At 40.8% G+C, this 19,772-nt stretch overlaps 1 protein-coding gene across 1 annotated transcript; it reads right to left on the minus strand.

Moving 5' to 3' along the window:
• Nucleotides 1-7,612: 7,612 nt before the first annotated feature.
• On the minus strand, nt 7,613-13,808 carry P2ry1 (purinergic receptor P2Y1). Its single transcript, XM_052180424.1, has 2 exons — nt 11,958-13,808; nt 7,613-9,883 (listed from the first exon to the last, which is right to left on the minus strand). The coding sequence occupies exon 1, from the start codon at nt 13,113-13,115 to the stop codon at nt 11,994-11,996; it is 1,122 nt and encodes a 373-aa protein (XP_052036384.1). The 5' UTR covers nt 13,116-13,808; the 3' UTR covers nt 7,613-9,883; nt 11,958-11,993.
• Between the last annotated feature and the right edge of the window lie 5,964 nt (nt 13,809-19,772).

Raw genomic sequence — 19,772 nt, forward strand, 5'->3', positions numbered from 1 at the left:
ACTGTGTAGAAGAGTCAAAGTCCCTGCATCAAGGTCCTAAGATGTCATTGCATGAAGCTGTGAGGATAAAGCTTTAGTTGTAATTGAGACACCATAACACTGGAATGCCAGGGCTGTGGGACATCTGCTAAGGAGTGCTGCAGCTATAGAGTGGAAACTGTCCTAAGCCTAAGAGAAAAACTGTATTCTATCTGGCAGATCTGGAAGTGGGTGTGTGTGGTGGTTAGAATGGGTGAGAAAGGAACACCCCAAAAGGCTCAGAGATTTGAATGCTTGGTCACCAGGAAGTGGCATTAAGGGAAATGTGTCACTGGGGGTGGGCTTTGGGGTTTCAAAAGTACATGCCAGTCCCAGAGTCTTTCTCTTCCTGTTTGTTGTCTGAGGATTTAGGTGTTCTAGAATTCTCAGGTGTTTCTCTAGCACCATGTCTGCCTACATATCCTCATGCCTCCTGCTGTGAAGATGATAATGCATTAAACTCTGAAACTGTAAGCCAGCCCCTGTTAAATGGTTTCTTCTATAAGAGTTGATGTGATCGTGGTGGCTCTTCATATCAATAGAACAGCAACTACTCACACTGGGTGGGGGCAGGCATTGAATAAGAAATGTCTTCCATATGTTGGGGGTATTTGAACATTTGATTTGTAGTTGGTAATGTTCTTTGGGGAGGCTTGCTACAGCCTTGATGGATAAAGTGCATCACTGGGAGAAGCTCTGAGAATATATAACTTTAGCCTCATTCCAGGTTGCACCCTTTCTTTCATGCTTGTGTTTGAGATGTGTTTTCCCAGTTTCCTGCTCCTGCTGGCCTTCCTGGAGCTTTCTGACATATCTGACCATGATCATGGACTTTTATCTCTCTGGAACCATAGGCCAAAATAAACTTTCCTCTGTAAGTCACTTTTAGTTATGGTACTTTATCACAGCAATCAAAAAGTAACTAAGACAGTGGATCTATCCAAGTCCCTTGGAACCCAGAAGATCACAAGTTTCAGACACCAAACACAGACATGAACGGTTTTATATTTACCTCAGAGGATTTATAGTATTGTTTAGATATGACTATTCTTTGTGGTGCCCTGGTCCTTCCCTCTTGTAACAAAAATGCTTATTCTGTGCTACTATATGTTAGAAGTATGAATTTGCTTTTGATTTTACAGGAGTTCATAGAAACCAAGTTTTTAAAGTATTAGAACTATTGATGCCTCTGGACATTTCTAAGGCTGGACTATAAGAATTTTTAAAATTGTGCTATATTTATATTATGAGTTAAAATGAGATTTTGGGTACAAGGGTTGAAAGGTTATGCCTTCAAGTGATGCATTGTGTGTCAAAATGGCAAGGGTTATTATGTTATGATGGTTAATTCTGCCAACTTGATACCATCTAGAATCACCTGGGAAAACCTTAGTGATCAAGTTGGCCTATAGGCATGTCTGTGGGGATTACATTTGTTCTTGTATGAGCTGTCTTATGTTAAGGGAGACCTGCCTAACCATTGTGGGTTGCACCATTCCGCAGGCAGGGGAATCCAGATTGGGAAAAACAAATGGAGAAAGTAAGATGAAAATGTGTTTGCATGCATTCTCTGTTCTCCACTGCTGCTGATTTTGCTATGACTTCTCCAATCCAAGGGATTATAAACTGGAACTGTGCACTAAAATAAGCTCTATGGTAAAGCCCAACCAACTCTTGTTTTTGAAGAAATTCCATTTTGTACAAGACTAGGGGTTAAACTCCAGTTCTAGGAAGAAAATCCCAGAGTCCTCCTGAACAAGCATCCCATGACAAACCCCCTCCCCTTAGCAGCACACAGTTGGGCTACAATAGCAGGGTCAAGGTGCATACAGATAACTTAAGACTTCCTGCAGAGAACTTGGCCATCCTCTTGTCAGGTGGTTTTGTCCCCATGTTCAGTTTCTACCGAGTATGTCAGAAATGCAGTTTTTAAAATATTAACTTGCTGACCCGTATGGAAATTCCCCAAGCTTGCTGTTACTATGATAAATACCCTTCTCCCCTAGACTCAGAGCTCTGATTCCAACCCACTGCTTTGGGGATGGTGAGAGACGTTGCTCTAAAGCTTATAGTAAAGACACTTTGGAATTTTACATTGGAATTGGCTTCTCTGTGGTCTTTGGGGGCTGCAACCTAGGCATAACATTTTTACTCAGAGTTGCTTTTATCAGCGTGTTTTACAGAAACAACAAGAATTAAACTACAATGACCCCTAAGTAAACTGTCCACTCAGCCTCCTCCTTTGCACCTCTACCTCCCGTAGCACCAATCTAAGAACAATACAAGGACACTGAGAACTCACCATATCTTCAGCTCTAACTAGTCTCAGTTTCTTCCAGCTGCCTATTTCTGTGTAAAGAGTTATTCTAAAGCCAGACTTATGAATCAGTCACAATATTGCTCTCATCACAGCTTTATCTCAGCAGGGAGGGTCATTCTCAATTTCTGAGGCCTACTCTTCAAATGTCTGTATGTAGCTGTTGGTCCTGACCCTTGGGGCTCTCGGAGACTTAACCACCAACCAAAGAACATACACAGGATGGGCCTAGACCTCCACACATATATGTAGCAGATGTGTACTTTATTCTTCATGTGGGTTCCGAACGACTGGAGTGGGGGCTATCCCAAAAGCTGTGGAATATGTTCTTGTAGTTAGGCTTCCTTCTGTGGCCTCAGTTGGAGAAAAAACAAGACCTGAAGTGCCAGAGTGGGGGATACCCAGGGGGCCACCACCTCTTCAGAGGAGAAGAGGAGGGGGGTAAGGGAACGATTATGGGATTGGGACCGGGTGGCCAGGAGTGGGGCAGTGAGAGGGGTGTAAGGTGAATTAGTAAAATATAAATTTTTAAAAAAGAGGGAAAGAAGGAAAGCAAGCAAGCAATCCAGAAACAAAAAAACAAACAAACAAAGAAGGAAAAAGTCTGTATGGCTGTGGGAAGCTGGACCAGCTGGAGACTTGATCACTCTCCTCCACCAGTGTATCTTATTCCTGGCTACTGTGAGCAGAATGTTTGAATGGCTGGACTCAGACCCTCTGCCTGTCCATCTCCTTTTATGAACCATATGAAGCAATTCACCCCCTCAGCACAGCTTTTCTGACATGCATTCTAGACTACAGCAGTAGTCCTTTTCCTTGCCAACACCATGTCTCCTATCTTATTACCTTGCACGTCAGACAAGAGCCGCCTAGCTCCTTGATGCTTAACATTAATCAACTGTCACATAAACTCGATTTTTGGTAATGACAGGTAATTCTTGATAACTGTTCCCTTACTGATGGTGTCCTGTACCTAATTTCAGATCCATCTTCCTACAGAACTTTTGCAATTTTCCTGCTACTCAGGGATATGGCTATTGTCCCAGATTCACATGATAGATCTTCTGCATTCCAATGGCCTTTATTGACATACTCAGTAATACTGCTGGGTCCTTCCTTTGTCATTGCTATGTTGAATTTACCCTCCACCCTTACTCCACCCCCACCCCACTGCCAACTTCGACATTTAGCTTCCTTCCTCAGGAAATCTCTTTGCCTCATTTTCTACTTCTTACCTTGTTAGTTCAAACCAATGACCTAGAATGCCTTTTCTCTCCACAGACATACTTCTTGAGCAGTCAGAAATATTGTTTTATGGTTTAAGTGTTCCCTCAATAACAGCAATCCTTTGCAAACTATAAATCCAAGGGACTCTTTATAGTCGTTTTCATGACTCGTGACAGAGAATGACATTTCCACAAGATTCTTTTTTGAGAATGAAGTCATCAGTAGTGGGGCAAGTAGTAGACTGTCTTGGGTCTTCAATTACTTCTTTCTGCTTACATTGTCTGTTCCATTCTTGTTGGAGAAACTATGGCCCACTAACCCCTCCCCTCTTTCTCCATTGATCTTTCCTTCTGTGCAGATACTCCCTGAGAGAGGCTGTGACTACTTTCTTGATTACAGCTAAAATCTGCACAGGAACAATTCTTGGATTTCTATCTCTTGCAATAAACCAGTCCTGCACTGTAGAATCCTGTTTGCCATAGCATTATATTGTTACATGAAGATTTTGTGTGTCTCCCACTCAGCAAGCATGGTGGTCAGAAAGACCACCACTTTCCTTTTACATTTCCCATGTAAGAGACATCACTAAAACTTTTTCTTTTTTTTCTTTTTTCTTTCTTTTTTTTTTTTTTGCATTCAAACAATAATGATGGTGATGACTAATTTTAAAATAAATAAGTGAATGTGATTGTTTCCTTCCACACACTGTTAAGTTGTCCCAGAAAGACAGGAAAGCAGCTCAAGATTCTTTAGTAGAAGACAGATACTGGTTAGCAAGACCAGTGTCTCTGGGGACATGTCATCCTTTCATCTGGCCTTTCCTTTATAGACAGGCTTTTCAAGAATATCTCAATCTCTGTTCCCATTTCAAGCTCTGCAGGCATCTTTCTGATATATAATTAGATCCCCCAGAACAAAAATGCAGATGCCTGTTATTGTGACTGGGATATGACTGTTGTACGTAAGAATCGGCAATCTAGCTGGTAAATGATTCTCTTGCCAGTTTGCTCAGTGTGAGTCAGTCCCTCAGTGTTGGTGAACTCTAGATGAACTGTGGAGATCAAGTTTCTGTATCGGCACAAATAAAGACCAAACTCTGGACTGTGGTGATTGAAAAATAAACCATAACCTTAAGAGGTAAGGCCCCGTAGGGGAGGCCAGTAGGCATTTCCTATTAATATGCTTTTAGCTAGATATACTTTGTCTTCATAGTAATTTGAATGTTAATGAACTGAGTAAGAGAACAGTATTATGTGTCCACAAGGTCTCACAAGGAGAGAACCACAAAGCCTCCATGCACGATGGGAGGTACTAGAAATCTGAAACAAAGGTAGCAAAAGCAGTGCTTGCTTGCACATTGCAAAGGAAGAGTAACAGAGTGATTTCATGGATTCTAAGCGAAAGATCCGTGCATGTTTCCCTGCTGTTCAGGCACGCACTGTGTGGAATACTGTGTCCACTTTGTATTACTTCTCCAGCATTAGATACATCTATATGACGTCCTTCTTGTAGTTATGAAATACACGGCTGAAACGTTTAAATCTCCTGACAAGGGAACATGAGCTGTAAGTAGTAGCCTTGAGTTCAGAACTGAGGCTTTCTGATAGGAAACTCCTCCTCTTACACTGAAGTAAACAGTCACTGTCCAAACTGAAAGAAAGGATGAAAAGTTATGTTGTCAACATTTATATGAATTGAGTGAAATGGCTTCAAATACACATTTTTGGAAATTCTGAATGGAAGAAAATGACAGTTCTTTAAAAATAGACTGCATGCAATGAAGTTAAATTTATTTTTTGTTTTGCATTTGTTCTTTATAACAAAGTAAATGCATTTGCATTTATTTACAAAAGTTTTGAGAAACCATGTCTTATCCTGTTTCTTTGGATAGATTCATGTCTTTTAGTAAATGAAGTAATGAATAATTTACAATTTTTAACATGTCTATCAAAAAGTAAAATCTTTAACAAAACCTATGACACACATTACTATGAAGTAAATGTAGACACACACACATACACACACACACAGAAATCATTTACTGCTACTGATCAGTATCCTATATCCTATATAATATTCCTATTAATATGCTTTTAGCTAGATATACTTTATCTTCATAGTAATTTGAATGTTAATGAACTAAGTCAAGGAACAGTAAAACTCTATTTTATTTTCTTTGTTAAAGCTCTTCTCTGGAGACCCATTATACTAACGTATGTTCCTTCTTCTCTTGGGTTTTGAATGAAAGTTTTAGTCTCACCTGACAGAATTAACTGCATCATCTCCAAGACACCATAGGGGATTTGCCATCTTCACACTGGTGATTTCTATCCAACATATAAGCAAAGAAAGTAGTGAGGATTTCTTTTTTTTTTATTCAGTAGTGAAAGCAGCCCACTTACCTCCATACCTCCACCCTATTCCCAGCACTCCTGCTGGGTCACTGTGGTCTGATCAGTTGCTCATCTCAGGGGCCAGACATAACTACAACCACTGGTTCGGACTGTACATCAATCCCAGCAGCCATACTGACTGCTCAGGGCAGACCCCAGGACCAACCACGAGCAGAGCTGCAACTCTGTGGGGTTAACAAGTAAGCACAGGAAAAGCATTCACATAGATTTCAAGTGACATCTGCTGTGCCTACAATACTTGTGTGCCAACTCTCAAACTGCAACAGAGGGGCTCTGAATAGACAGTTTTTATGGTTGGAAATGGAAGCTCTAACCATATTTGGGGTGAGAATTCTAAATTTCCCAAAAAGAGCTTTTAAACTTCTAATCCATTAACAAAGGGAAGAGAAATAAAATTCAGTTTTATTTCCAGAAAAAAAAATATTCTGTAACTCTAAACTTAAGGTGACTTACAAAGTCGAAGTGGTTAAAACTTTAGGATAAACTCTTAAAGTATCAAGATAGTTATATGCATTATTCCCAGGTATGAATTACAAACATTCCAACATATACACACTCTCATACACTACACATATACTCTACATACATTCTACATTCTAGCATACATACAAACTCACACACACTTCAACATATAGACTCTAGCACACACACACACACACATACACACACACACACACACACACACACACACACACTCACATGCATTCCAAATAGACTCTAACACACACTCTAGCAAATGGACATTCCAATATATTCTAATGCACATCTACACACCAACACACCAACACACACACATACACACACATACAAACACACACACACACACACACACACACAATCTTTACAAAAGTTGATATCAGAAACAGTGCAGTATAACAAGTATGTCTAATGAAGGTGTTCCTAAGGACTTACCTGTATCTTAAGGGCTGGCAGAGATCCTGATGTCCTCTCAACAAGAATTTGTTGCAAGGCACTTCTGCAGATGCCAGAAAACCCAGTACAGGAACGTTGCAGGTTTACCTTCTCTACTAAGATAATATTTATTGCAGATAATCATTTAAACATACTTTAGTGTGTGTGTGTGTGTGTGTGTGTGTGTGTGAGAGAGAGAGAGAGAGAGAGACAGAGAGAGAGACAGACAGACAGACAGACAGACAGAGACAGAGAGAGACAGAGAGACAGAGAGACAGAGAGAGACAGAGAAACAGAGAGACAGAGAGACAGAGAGAATGAATCTCACACTTGGGAGACAAAGGAAAATGTAAACTAAAAACCAGAAACTCCAAAAGAATGTTAGCATAATTACTTCCATGGATAGACAGAGGCACACAAATCTCTATACATTCAAGGCTAGCCTGGTCTATAAGGTGAGTTCTAAGACCACCAAAGCTGTTACACAGAGAACCCTGTTTCAGTAAAACAAAAACAAAAGAGAGAACCTCATTTGTGATTAAACACCAAATAAGAACAGTGTTAGGGATTATCTTATATCAGCATTCTCCCTTTATTATAAAATAGTATAGCCCAGTTGTCACTTTAAGAAATTACCCAAATTAAAACAAAGTGTTTTTCAGTGCATGTTAAAATGTGAGGAAATGTTTGAGCAAGAAAAATCTAATAAAACAGACACCATCACCATGTTTCATAATTTTATTGAATCTTTCTCACTTTTAATTTTCTATGGTAAGTACAATTCTAAGGACCACAATTGTGAAGCTCTGCTATTATTATAATTAGCAGATACAAGGTTGGCTGCCATGCCTGGGACACACACACACACACACACACACACACACACGAGAGCAAAGTCACAGAAACATGGGCGATTCTGCAGCTCCCTACAGTCAAACAATACTGTGCTTTTACAGACGTGAAACTCTTTTTAATACAAAGACAATTATACACAATCAATCCAGAGTTTGTTAAGCTACCACTGATGAGATAGACCTGAGAAGGCTCAAAATGCCAAGTAACACTGTTCCATACCACTCAATAGCACTCTTAACCACAAAGAAATCTGTTTCAATTATCTACAGGAAAATCATTGATATTATAAAAATAAACCTTTTCTCACAAAAGCACTGAAACAACATAACTCAAATGTACAAATTTTGATATGTAACATAAATTCACCTTCATTTTCAAAAACACATGACAGAATTTAGCAGCCAAATGACATAGTTATCACTTAAAATGTTGGCATTAGAGCTACCAACTGCCTGAAGAAAACAGATTAAAATCAATAGCAATGCTCAATTTCTTGGTAGTGTTACTAAAACAAAACAAAACAAAACAACTCAAAGAAGATTGTACTATGTTGCCCTAAGAGGGAAAAACACATTGTAAATCTTCAAGATCTAGCAGAAAACTATCAGCTATACATTTTCCCCCTGTATCACTAGTTTGTCTTTAAATTCTCTCATTATATCCTTACTGCCCAACCTACTAGACCTCTAAACCATCAATTTTGAATAGTAGACAAGCCTTTAGCCTTTGGCAGTGGAAGCTGCGACCATAGGGCAATATTCTAAACTTTCTGAAAGACAACACAAATTGTCTATAATATAAATATATATATATAATGTACATAATACATAACCTGTCTAAAATATACTATACTTGTTATAAATTTTATAATAATCTGACCCCAAATCATGTCTGTATAGCAGGACCCCACCCAAAAAGAAAGCATGCAATTCAAATCTGGGGAGAAATTAAACACTTGTTATAAAACACATTTTCATCTTTTCAGATACAAATAGAAACTGGTCTTAAAGGTTCAAAGATACTAATATCTGAAAAAATGATCTTAAATATAATTCTCATTTTATCTAGTATTATATATTACTGTAAAATATACGTGTGACATTCAAACATTATACATTGCAATAAATAGAATTTATACCAGTACGTTGTATCTTCAAGGAAGTCTTACAATGTTTAAAACTGAAGGCCCATAAACCTCTACGATAAATACTACTACAATGATTACATCCAACCAATAGAAGAAAAGCTTCAATACATATTTACTAATAACACATCTTCTAAGTCCAGTCAATAGTTGCATTCTAGCTGCTACTAAGTACTGATATGTATGATATCAAGATGGGTTAGTGTCCTGGCTGAGTGAGCAGAGATTTACAGGTTTTAACTTGTCCATACCACAGTTGGTGGAAAATGAGAACTTTATCCAGGGACTAGACTGGAGAGTCCTGGGAAAATGTGGAAGTAGATTCTGAACAGTTCTCACTGCTTTCAAGATTTACCACCGCACATACGGCATCAGCACATAGTGTCCTGTCGCTTTTCCTGTTCATGAAGAATGGGCTTCCAAGTGTCTTCTTGGAGGCCACATTATGGTTTTAATCTTGAATTCTGTCTTGTGTGCTACGTTTCTTCTTATTTTATCATTTAGTTCAATACAGGTTCAAAGCAACCTTCAAAGAGCCAAGAACGGCACTTTATACGGAATAATACCAGGTAGCGACAAGAAAAACAAACCCTTGAACTTGGAATGAAGGCATTTTTGTAGTGTGAAGTTTAATGACTCGCTATATCTTACAATTTTAGGTGTCTTTCGACAAAACATCAACGTATCTGTCTTTATATGGAAACCCACACTCGGGTGTCACAAATTGGTCTTTTGGCTAACACTGTTGCTTCTTCTTGACCTGTGCATGCATAGGTCATCTCAGAGACATCTTGTGACCTAGAAGATGTTGGCACAGTCAGTCTTGTTACTATGTTGACATATCATTGCTTATTTAATGATGAAGTAAGATGAGGAAGAACACTTTAGGGGCCGAAGCAATAGCTCAGTGGTTGAAGTCTTGCCTAGTATCCACAAGTCCCTGGTGCCAATCCCCAGAATGAGGAGCATGACAAGGAGCAGAAGGAAACTTTGGTCCTGTAACCAAATACAAACCCAAAGAACATTTTTTGGAAGTTGAAAGAGTGCATTTAACACATATCCGAAATTAGGCTGATATCCGAAGCCTCAAATGGAGAAAACGGTCTTAAATAATAAGGAAATAATACAGACATGGAGCACTGAGCTGTGGGTTTCCAAAGTCTCGATTTGGGTCAGTTTAACAGAATTACTTTTGAGCCACTGAACACACTTAAAGTGTCAACAATAATATGGATGTATTTTAGATTTTGTCTGTAGGATTCTGAAACAGAAAGTGTTGCATTAGTATTATCACTTAAGAACTCTGAAAGTCTCAAAAGTTGGAGACACAGTAAATGTTTCTATAGTTGGCTTCTTTACCTCTGTATGTTACAACTGAATGTGTACAAGAACCACTATAGAGGAAAGCTAAATGCAACTATTTTTCATGGTCCTGAGTAATAAGACATTGGGCAAATGGAAGCACGCCACAGATCTCCCAGATCCCCAGTCATTCAAATGTTTAAGAAATGACATCAAATCTTCAATCTTACATCATTTATCCTATTGGGCACAAAGGTTGTTTTCTCGGGGAGTACTTTGAAAGCAGTGTCTACTATCACTTACAAACTTAGGAGGTGGCTATGGGAAGACTAGCTTTCACAACTAGAATTCCTTGCACATCAGATTTGTTTATTTGCACTATTTAATTTCTCATTATTTTAATTAAATTTGACCATTTCAAGGGCTATAAATATAGCAATGAGTTATTCATTGAAAATTGTTTTTAAAATTCAATAATATACTTTATAAATATTTCATTACAACTGTCTAGAGTAGAAAATGCTGCTGTCTCTTTACTAGGAAGGACCTGATGAACACTTGTAATGGACTTCTCTTCAGTTTTATCATGCCTCAAGCATTCAAATCTTAATCTCCTTTATTTTCTCCTTGCAAACATTTTTCATTTAAAAAAGTCATCAAAAGGTTTCCACTTGTTATCAGCTAACAGCTTTCCACCATCTTGGCACACCTACGTGATTTCCTTGCATCCCCTTTCCTTTGGCATTTAATGATTTTAAGAACTTTGAAGAGACAGACAGAACCTTGCAGTTGTTTTTTTTAGTTTTACATCCTTCTGGTTGATCTCTCCTCACTTCCAGCTGCAGAGAGCAGCTGTCAACCATGGCCCTCTGAACCGCTGACAGTCCCGCCCACTACCCCACAATCAGCTAAGGGTTCCACTGCTGCCTTCACCCTTTAGTCTGACATTTAACTGGGATTTCTCAAAATTGTTTTCACAGATGTGAGTGAGCACTTGTCTTGGAACACAAAGTCCTAAGATACTGCACAGCAGTGGTGCAAGTGAGACTTTTTATCCCAGGAAGCCTAAGAGTCCATAATGTTTATAAGAAAAACACATGCACTTCAATTATTTTGAGTGTGTCCTGGCAATAATATAATATCCGTTGCCTCCCACCACCAAACATCGAAGAAGTGAGGCTTATTAATCAGTTTTCCAGAAATAACTGGAAATGTTCCTTTTCCTCACACAAACATTCATTGATTTTATTTTTCTATTCAATTCCCCAAAAAGATCATCAGCCACCATGTATGCTTCTGAGGAACTGAAAGACAAGTTCCTCAGACACCTGCTTATTAATCCATAGGCTGACCAGTGTTTCATTATACTATGCCAAATTATTTTCCAAAGTATAGATTTTAGTTCGTTTATGCCAAGAGTTATTCACAGCAACAAAGGCTAAACAAATCATACATTCAAGTTCCAGTGGCCAGTTTTCTCGGAGACATTTTTAACATCAAAACTGCTCTGCTACACATGCACACACATACTTTAAACAGAAACGGCCTGTGAATTGAAAAGGAGGAAGGGGAAGTGTTTATCTAGTAGCACTGTTTTATTACACATATTTCTACTCAGTAAGAAAGGAGATTACAGGAAAGAAAGATAAATGTGGATGCCTCAAATTGATGCCTCTTATTTTTAGACTCACAAGTTTCATGCCTGGAGCATTCTCTTACATTACTAGAAACTTAGGAAGAAAAGCATCTGGTACTATGAGCATCCTACCATGTTACAAAACTGAGGAGTATGCATCTCGTGCCTTCACAAACTTGTGTCTCCATTCTGCTTGAACTCAGATAAAATATTGAGAGTCATTTCTTCACTCTTGGATTGTAAATTGGCCTCACTCCTCCTGGAGGCTTTCCTGGTGGCTCGGGACAGTCTCCTCCTGAATGTATCACCAGCCAAGAAATAAAGAATGGGGTCCACACAGCTGTTGAGACTTGCTAGACCTCTTGTTACCTGGTAAGTGGCATAAACCCGGTCGTTGAAAGCACACATTTCTGGGGTCTGGAAATCCAGCCGTGCTCGCAAATTCATCGTTTTCATCACATGGAAAGGGATGTAAGACACAGCAAACACTGTCAGGACAATTATCACCAGGTAAATGGATTTCCTTCGGAGAGGAGAGTTGTCCAGGTCTTTGTAAATCAAAGCTCTAACAATTAATCCATAACAGCCCAAGATCAGCACCAAGGGGATGCAGAACATGGCCACAGTCGTGCACATACTGTAGATGAAATAACTTCTCAGGTACTCATCGGATGTGGTGTCGTAGCAGGTGACAGTTTTGTTTTTCCGAATCCCAGTGCCAGAGTAGAAGAGAATGGGGGAGATGGCCACCACCACAATGAGCCACACCAGCACACTAACATAAATGGCATTCTTCTTCTTGAGCCTGCCCAGAGACTTGAGAGGGTACACCACGCCACTGTACCTGTGTGCGCTGATGCACGTGAGGAACAAGATGCTGCCGTAGAGGTTTACATGAAAGATGAATCTCTGCAGCTTGCACATAGCATCCCCGAAGATCCAGTCAGTCTTGTTGAAGTAGTAGAAGATGAGGGCTGGGAGAGTGAGCACGTACAAAAAGTCGGCCAGAGCCAAATTGAACATGTACACGGAGATGCCGCTCCAAGGCTTCATGTGGAAAACGAACATCCAGATAGCCACGCTGTTGCCAAGAAAGCCTATGATGAACACTAAGATGTAGACGGCCGGCAGGTAATAGAACTGGAAACCAGTCTTGGTCAGAGCACATCGGAATGAAGAGGAAACTGCTGCAGTTGAGGCGACAGTACTGTTTCCCGAAAGCGAGCCCAGGCCAGCCAGGAAGGCAGCATCCGTCCCATTGGGGACAGCCGACCAAGGCACCTCGGTCATCCTCTTCTTTCCAACTCAGGCAGCTACTCGGAAGGGCAGACAGTGGCGAGCGGGCAGCAGCTGCGAGAGAGTCAGCGCGCATTGGAGGCGCCAGCTAGGGGCAGGGACCGCGCGCGGGAGTTCCCCACGGGTCGGAGCGCGCGGGGGCTCGCTCACGCCGGCTCTGGCCACGCGTTTGTCCCGGGCCATGAAATTTGCCCAGGGCTGCGACCTATCCAAGCTGAAGGACGCGAGCGGGCAACTTCCCGGTCCAGCTGGCGGCGAGGAGGTTACACAACAGGACGCGCAGGGCAACACTACCAAGTTTGCAAGTGCGCTCCCGCGCAGGGCGACAGATAGGCGCTGCTCAGAGCGCCTGGGGCGCGGTGGGGTCAAGTCCAAGTAGCTCGGCGGTTCCCAGCAGCCCGAGGGCGCAGGCCAACCACCTCCTCTCTGAGATCAACTTTGCCTGGCCATCTGCCTACTCCCTACCTTGCAACCCGGGACCTTCACCGGGGACGCTGCGACTCTTCTTCCGGCCGCATTTCCAGCCCGCGCTCAGCCTTGGAGGTCTTTTGGAGAGCGCATGGCCTCGGTCCCTGGCTTGCTAGCCTGCACCCCGCTCGCAGTCCATGGAGGCTGCAGCTCGGCTCGGCGCTAGGCTGGGTCTCGAGTGCAGGGGGCAGGAGAGAGAGCTAGGCTCCCAGCGGGGTGGGCGGAGCCTGGGAGCCCGGGCGAGTCCGTGCACCGCGGGGAGGCGAGGGGCGTGTCTCCGTCGTGCAGGCTTGGGGCCGCCGACTCAGGGCTAGGCGCCCAGGGCGGGAGGTGGCCTCTGGAAGCAGAGATCGCGGTGCCCCTGCACGCCTGGCACGGCTGCCACCACTCGAATCAGTGGTCAGAACAAAAGGTGCTCTAGGGCAGCGTTGGCTTCTGGCCAGCGTATGGCTGGAGGGGTTTCCTCCTCGATCCTCCACTGGCTAGCTCTGTAAAGTGAAGTTGCTGACACACTGAAAACCTGGACGCTGGCAACATTCTGTCTAAAGCTTTGAGCTGAGAAGTCGGAGAGAGACATCCCCAGAGCCTCCCCGGAACTCGCAAGGTGTTTGCGTGCTCCAGACAACCAGCGGTTTGTAGGTGGGCACGCCCTGGCCCTGCACAGCGCCTTGCTTTGCCCAGCGCGTGTAGGAACCTGCTGATCCCAGAAGGTGCCAGCTCTGAATGAGTGAGGGTGGTAAGCGGCATGGGCAAGTCGCTTTCTGCCCTTCATGTCTGTTTGGGATTTTTTTGTTGTTGTTGTTTGCTTTGTTAATTAGCCTAAATACAATTTTTGCACTACTAAGAAAAATGCTAATACACCAGCATCACTGGTAACATTATTGTGAGGAAGTACAGAAGAGCCTGGTCTAACTGTTTAGTTAATACAACACATATCATCAGTCCAAGTTGACTGCTAACATTTGCTGGATAGAGCAAGCGCAGTCAACCCTCCAGTTACCATTTACATACATTTAAATATTAGTGACTACAGTAAAAGTGATTCACAATCAAGCTAAGTATTAAACTCACCTTTATAAAGAAAGAGTGTTCATTGGTTGAATAATAAATTTACAGTTTGGCTTTATTTTGAATTTTGTTTCTTCAAATGCCTGTTCCTCTAGTAGATAATCTTTAAAACGTAGACAGAGACCAATGTAATTATTTTATTTATTGTAAATCTTAGTCTGGGGCTCCAAATGAATAAAAATATTGGCAATATATTCCAAAAATGTGTTTCTATTTACTTGTAAACTAAATGGATTGTTTCCTACCTGAAAACATAATTAAAAACACCCACTAAGAGTGGAACCAAGCACTTCTTGGCAATCTACTGATTAATGTATTTATGTGCCATATTAACAAATACGGGTTTTTTTTTTGTAGAAAAAATGTAAGAATAAAATATCTTCGATGATATATTATAACCATTTTTTTCTAGTCTTTCATATTAAATGACTTTGTTCCCTTAAAAACACTCAAGGAATTGGTGAACTGTCTCAGCTGCTAAAGGCATTGGGCACTGACTACCAAGCATGAGGACCTGGATTTGATCCCCTAACTCACCTGGTAGAAGGAAAGAGCTGACTCCCATGTTTCTGTTACCTGTGGTATATGGACTGTGGCAATGAGCATATGTGCATACACACACACACACACACACACACACACACAGAGAGAGAGAGAGAGAGAGAGAGACAGACAGACAGACAGACAGACAGACAGAGACAGAGACACACAGAGAGGCTAAATGTACAGGAAACAAACAAACAGAGAGAAAAACCTTAGAGGAAACTCATGAGCTCCTTGCTCAGACAATGGGAAGGAAATTACTCCACACCACCCAGCAGATCCTTACAGGATAGAGAAGCTGTGAGTACAGAGACAGGATGAGCACACTAGTGCTGAGTCTTGGTTGAACTCAAGAACACAGTGATGATAAGAGAGACCGAGCCCAAATGCAAAGGTGCTACAGTTAGGAAACAGCTCTGTGACCTTTCTGTTAGGTCCCAGTCTTCATAGCCGATGATTCTATAATTCAAACCTTAACATATATTCTTCTATCATTTGATTGACAGGTCACTAGCTGGGCTGCTTGGTCTACTATGAAGGAAAAGGAAACAGGAAAACCTCTAAGCATGTCAAGGGTGTTCAGGAGGTCCTGGCTCCTTACTCCTCTGCATTTTAATTTCATGCCATCTAAACAATATACAACTCCCTCAGAAGTCTGTAGCAAATGCATTAGCTCATCATGTTTTGAAATCTACCTTTGTTCCAAAGAGTGCTAAATACTTTCAGACAGCCTACTAGAAATTTAGGGAACTGATATAATTAGCCAAACTATATCATAGACATTTTAAATTTGGGTTTTTAAAAGAGTGATTATTTTAAAAGAGACTTTTAACATTTAACTATGTGTTCACTCTACACTTAAGTTATATTTAAAATAAAAATGTACATTATAAGAATAAGATAGTCATTTGTTAGTAGTAACTTTCCATTCATAAATATTGAACTACATTCAATGAAGAAAAAATTAAAAGATCATTCAAGACAATGTCAATGTTCATATTAGATCATTCAAGACAATGTCAATGTTCGTATTAGAATATAATTATATATGTCTTAAAAGTATAAGAGAAATGTTTGCTTCCAACAGGTCCTGCAAGTACTTGAAAGCTAATTGGAATTGAATTTGAGTTGCAGTGTGTTGGGGCCCAGGTACTGAACAGTATTTGTCCTTTGATATGCCCAGTAGTCTGAACTAGAGAGAGACCAAGGGTCCTCAGAAGCTAGATGTTTCTGGCTATTCCTTTTCTGTCTGTGGTTTCCTCACTGTCTTTTTGCAATGAGGTAGAAAAGTGAGTCTTGTGCTCAGAGTTCTTTGCCCCTTAGCCAACCATGAGACCTAAAATGGTCACTGACACTGCCTTAAAAGAAGGAATGCTACCCAGAAATACCAAGAAGTATCTAAGCAGATAGGGCTAGAAGACTTCCTCTTCTATTTGGTGGCATTTTTATCAAACCTAAGAATAAAAACAGATGGCTTTCCTTGTGGCTTTGTGCCTTCGCTCTTTCAAGTTCCCATGCCACATAAACTTTGGTTACAGAAAATTGGTATTTTCCTTTGATTAACCTGTTATGTGTCATAAGTATGTTCACCATTACACTTGGGGTAGGTAATCATACCATTCCATCCTTGCAGTAGCTTGTAAGAGATATAAATTTAGTTTAGAGAACTGACAGGAACACAGAAAGCTTATCACAATACCATATAGCATAGCAACAAAAGGCTTATACATGGCTTCCAGAACCCTGACAAGGGAATGAAATCATGGCAAGGCACATACACAGAGAATAGGTGGGATCAGGTGGTCTGGGTTCTCAGGTGGAGAAGCCACAGAACCCCAGAAGCTTATCATGTTTATTATATTGCAACTGAAAAAGAGAGGCAGGGTTACTGCATAGAGTGGAACAATGAAGCAGGGGGTAGGTTTAGATAATGTCAGAAGGAACAGAGCATTGACTGTTCCGAAGGAGCAGGAATCATTATCCAGCACTTAGATGATGATTCACAACTATCTGAAATCCAAGTTCTAGGAGAGTGAAACCCTTCTTCTGACTTCCATGGGCACCCCCCCCCACACACACACACATACACATGATTTACAGACACACATGTAGTTCAAACATTCATACATTAATAAAATAATTTTAAAGTAGAAAAAATTTAAAAAAGCATTCTCTCTTTCTATTCCCTAGAATAAACCCCATTGCTACAAGTGGCAACAATGTTACAATAATAAGTAATACAAGTGATAAAATTACCTGAATAGAAAGGGAAAAGTTAGGGAATTCACCCATTGTTCAACACTAGAAATGGGGGTTAGACTTGAGTCACAAGCATTAAAGTCCAAGCCAGTGATGAAGTTGGAAGAAGTGAAGCAGCAAAAGATGTTAAGGTCCCTGACAGGAAAGCCTAAGTTTTGGTGGCCAGGGCAGGCTGAGTATATATAAAAGAGCCATCACCAGAAGACTCCTCTCAAGACAGAAAACATTAGCCTAATCCCTGAAGGGAGCAATGGCCTCAGACACTCTTAGATGCTTCTTAAATGTACTTCCTGTGTTTTTACATAGCACTCATAAACATACAGACAAACTGAGAAAGATAGTTATGTGATGCCTGATTTATTTGGACTTAACTCATAAACAAAAATTCCTTGTGCCCAAGTTCTTATCATCTTCAGAAAAAGTAATTTTTATTTTGTAAAATAAGGATCATTGAAAATAATTCTAGTTTATGTCAGCAAGTGAGGAAGCACAGGAAAATCTGATTAATGAGAGCACCAATGGCTGCTGTCACTGTTCTGTTTTCAGGGGAGAGACCTTTATAATCAGAGGAGACCCGGTAGAAGCTCCTAAGACCGAGGAAAAAAATGGGGTGATTTCTGAGGAATACCTTAGGAAATGAGGGGAGAAAAGTAGAGGAGGAAATTTTGAAGTAAGAATTCTAAGGAATTCTCAGAGATGTAGAGAAATGGAGAGAAGTCTAAGATAGTGCAGAATGAGAAAAGAAGTCGACTGAGAGAATGAGAGGATGGTCCTGTGCCAGGAGGACCCAGCTGCTCCTGCCAATTATACACTTGTCATGGATTCAATCAGGCTCCCTGAAATGTATTTCATTAGGGATCACAGCAGGGGGAGAAACAGGAGACAGAGAGACAGTCCAAGGTTGGAGTGGGAGAGGAGACAGTGAGGGGGAGAGCTGTGTGAAAGATCACCTTACTATGGAGTGATCTCTTCAGCAGTGTCTCCCCAAACCAACCTTAACCCTTGCAGGGACGGTCTTACATCAGTTCTGCAAATGCTTCCAGTGCTCACTTTAGGTTGGTTGTTCTGTTTGAGACAAAGTTTGAGACAAAGTTCATCTGTGTAGCTTTGGCTAAGCTGGGATTTGTTGCTGTTGGTGCTGCTGCTTCATTTTTAGCAATCCTCCTGCCTCTGCTTCCCAAGTGCTGAGACTACAGGTGTGTCCTGCTGTGCCTGGCTTAGTTTTGATTTTTATATGGCATAAGCTAGCCTCAGATAGTCTTCATACAAAGCTTTAGATACTCTTTTAGAAGTCAACATGGCAACTTTGGAAACCATTCCATGGTTAAAGACAGATAGCTCCAATAGCCTGTTTATAACAGCAAAATGAAACAAGACTTAAAGCATCACAGAAATGATTAGTTTTTCTGGGAAAGAACCAACATAGAAATGGAGTAATGCTTCAGGTACAGAAATAACCAGCTTTTTCTCATGATTTCAGTAATAAGAGGAGCTGAAACTCAGTGTATCAGGCTAATTTTTTCTTTTGTTTTTGTTGGTTTGGCTTCGAATTTTTTGTTTGTTAGTTTTTGTTGTTGTTGTTTTGCTTTTTGTTCTCTTGTTTTTGCCATATTCTTCATTTCAAAATTGATGACAGAGTAGCTAGTTATTTCTGCTTCCCAGGGACTACACCATGGTGACAAGTGAAGCATTGTTTCACCTTGAGACCCTGCATTGCTTCTTAGACACAAATGAAAACACAGATTAACTGGTAGAGTCTGCTTGGTATGCAGTGTTGGTATGTAGTCTCCTTGGTATGCAGTGTTGGTATGTAGTCTCCTTGGTATGCAGTGCCCTTATGTAGTCTCCTCTGTACGTAGTGTTGGTATGTAGTCTCCTTGGTATGCAGTGTTGCATAGAGTGAACCAAGGGACTTTGCTTTGGTGTCCGTGCTGGTCATTCAACCACTGCCAGTGTGTATCACATTGTCTGTGATGTTCTTTGATATTGCTTTGTTGAAGCTTCTCTTGTCTGATTAATACATCTTAAGGGCTTGAGATTCTTGAATTAGGAGATATATCTGCCATTCACTGTACAGAATGAGGATCATGTATTAACGCATGACTGAGTACTGGAGTCCGAAGAGCAAGCCTGGATACAGAAGTCAGTTAAGGCCACTTAAAAGCTAAGTAGAAGCTACCTTGTCAAATCAATTATATGGTGATATTTTAAAAATAATTCCTCTGTCACAAAACAACTATAAGGATGAAAAAATAGACTGTGCTTAGCGCACAATAAATAACAGGGTTTCTTTGTTGTTTGTGTCATTATTAT

This window comes from Apodemus sylvaticus, chromosome 4 (genome assembly GCF_947179515.1).
Source record: "Apodemus sylvaticus chromosome 4, mApoSyl1.1, whole genome shotgun sequence".
NCBI lineage: Eukaryota > Metazoa > Chordata > Mammalia > Rodentia > Muridae > Apodemus > Apodemus sylvaticus.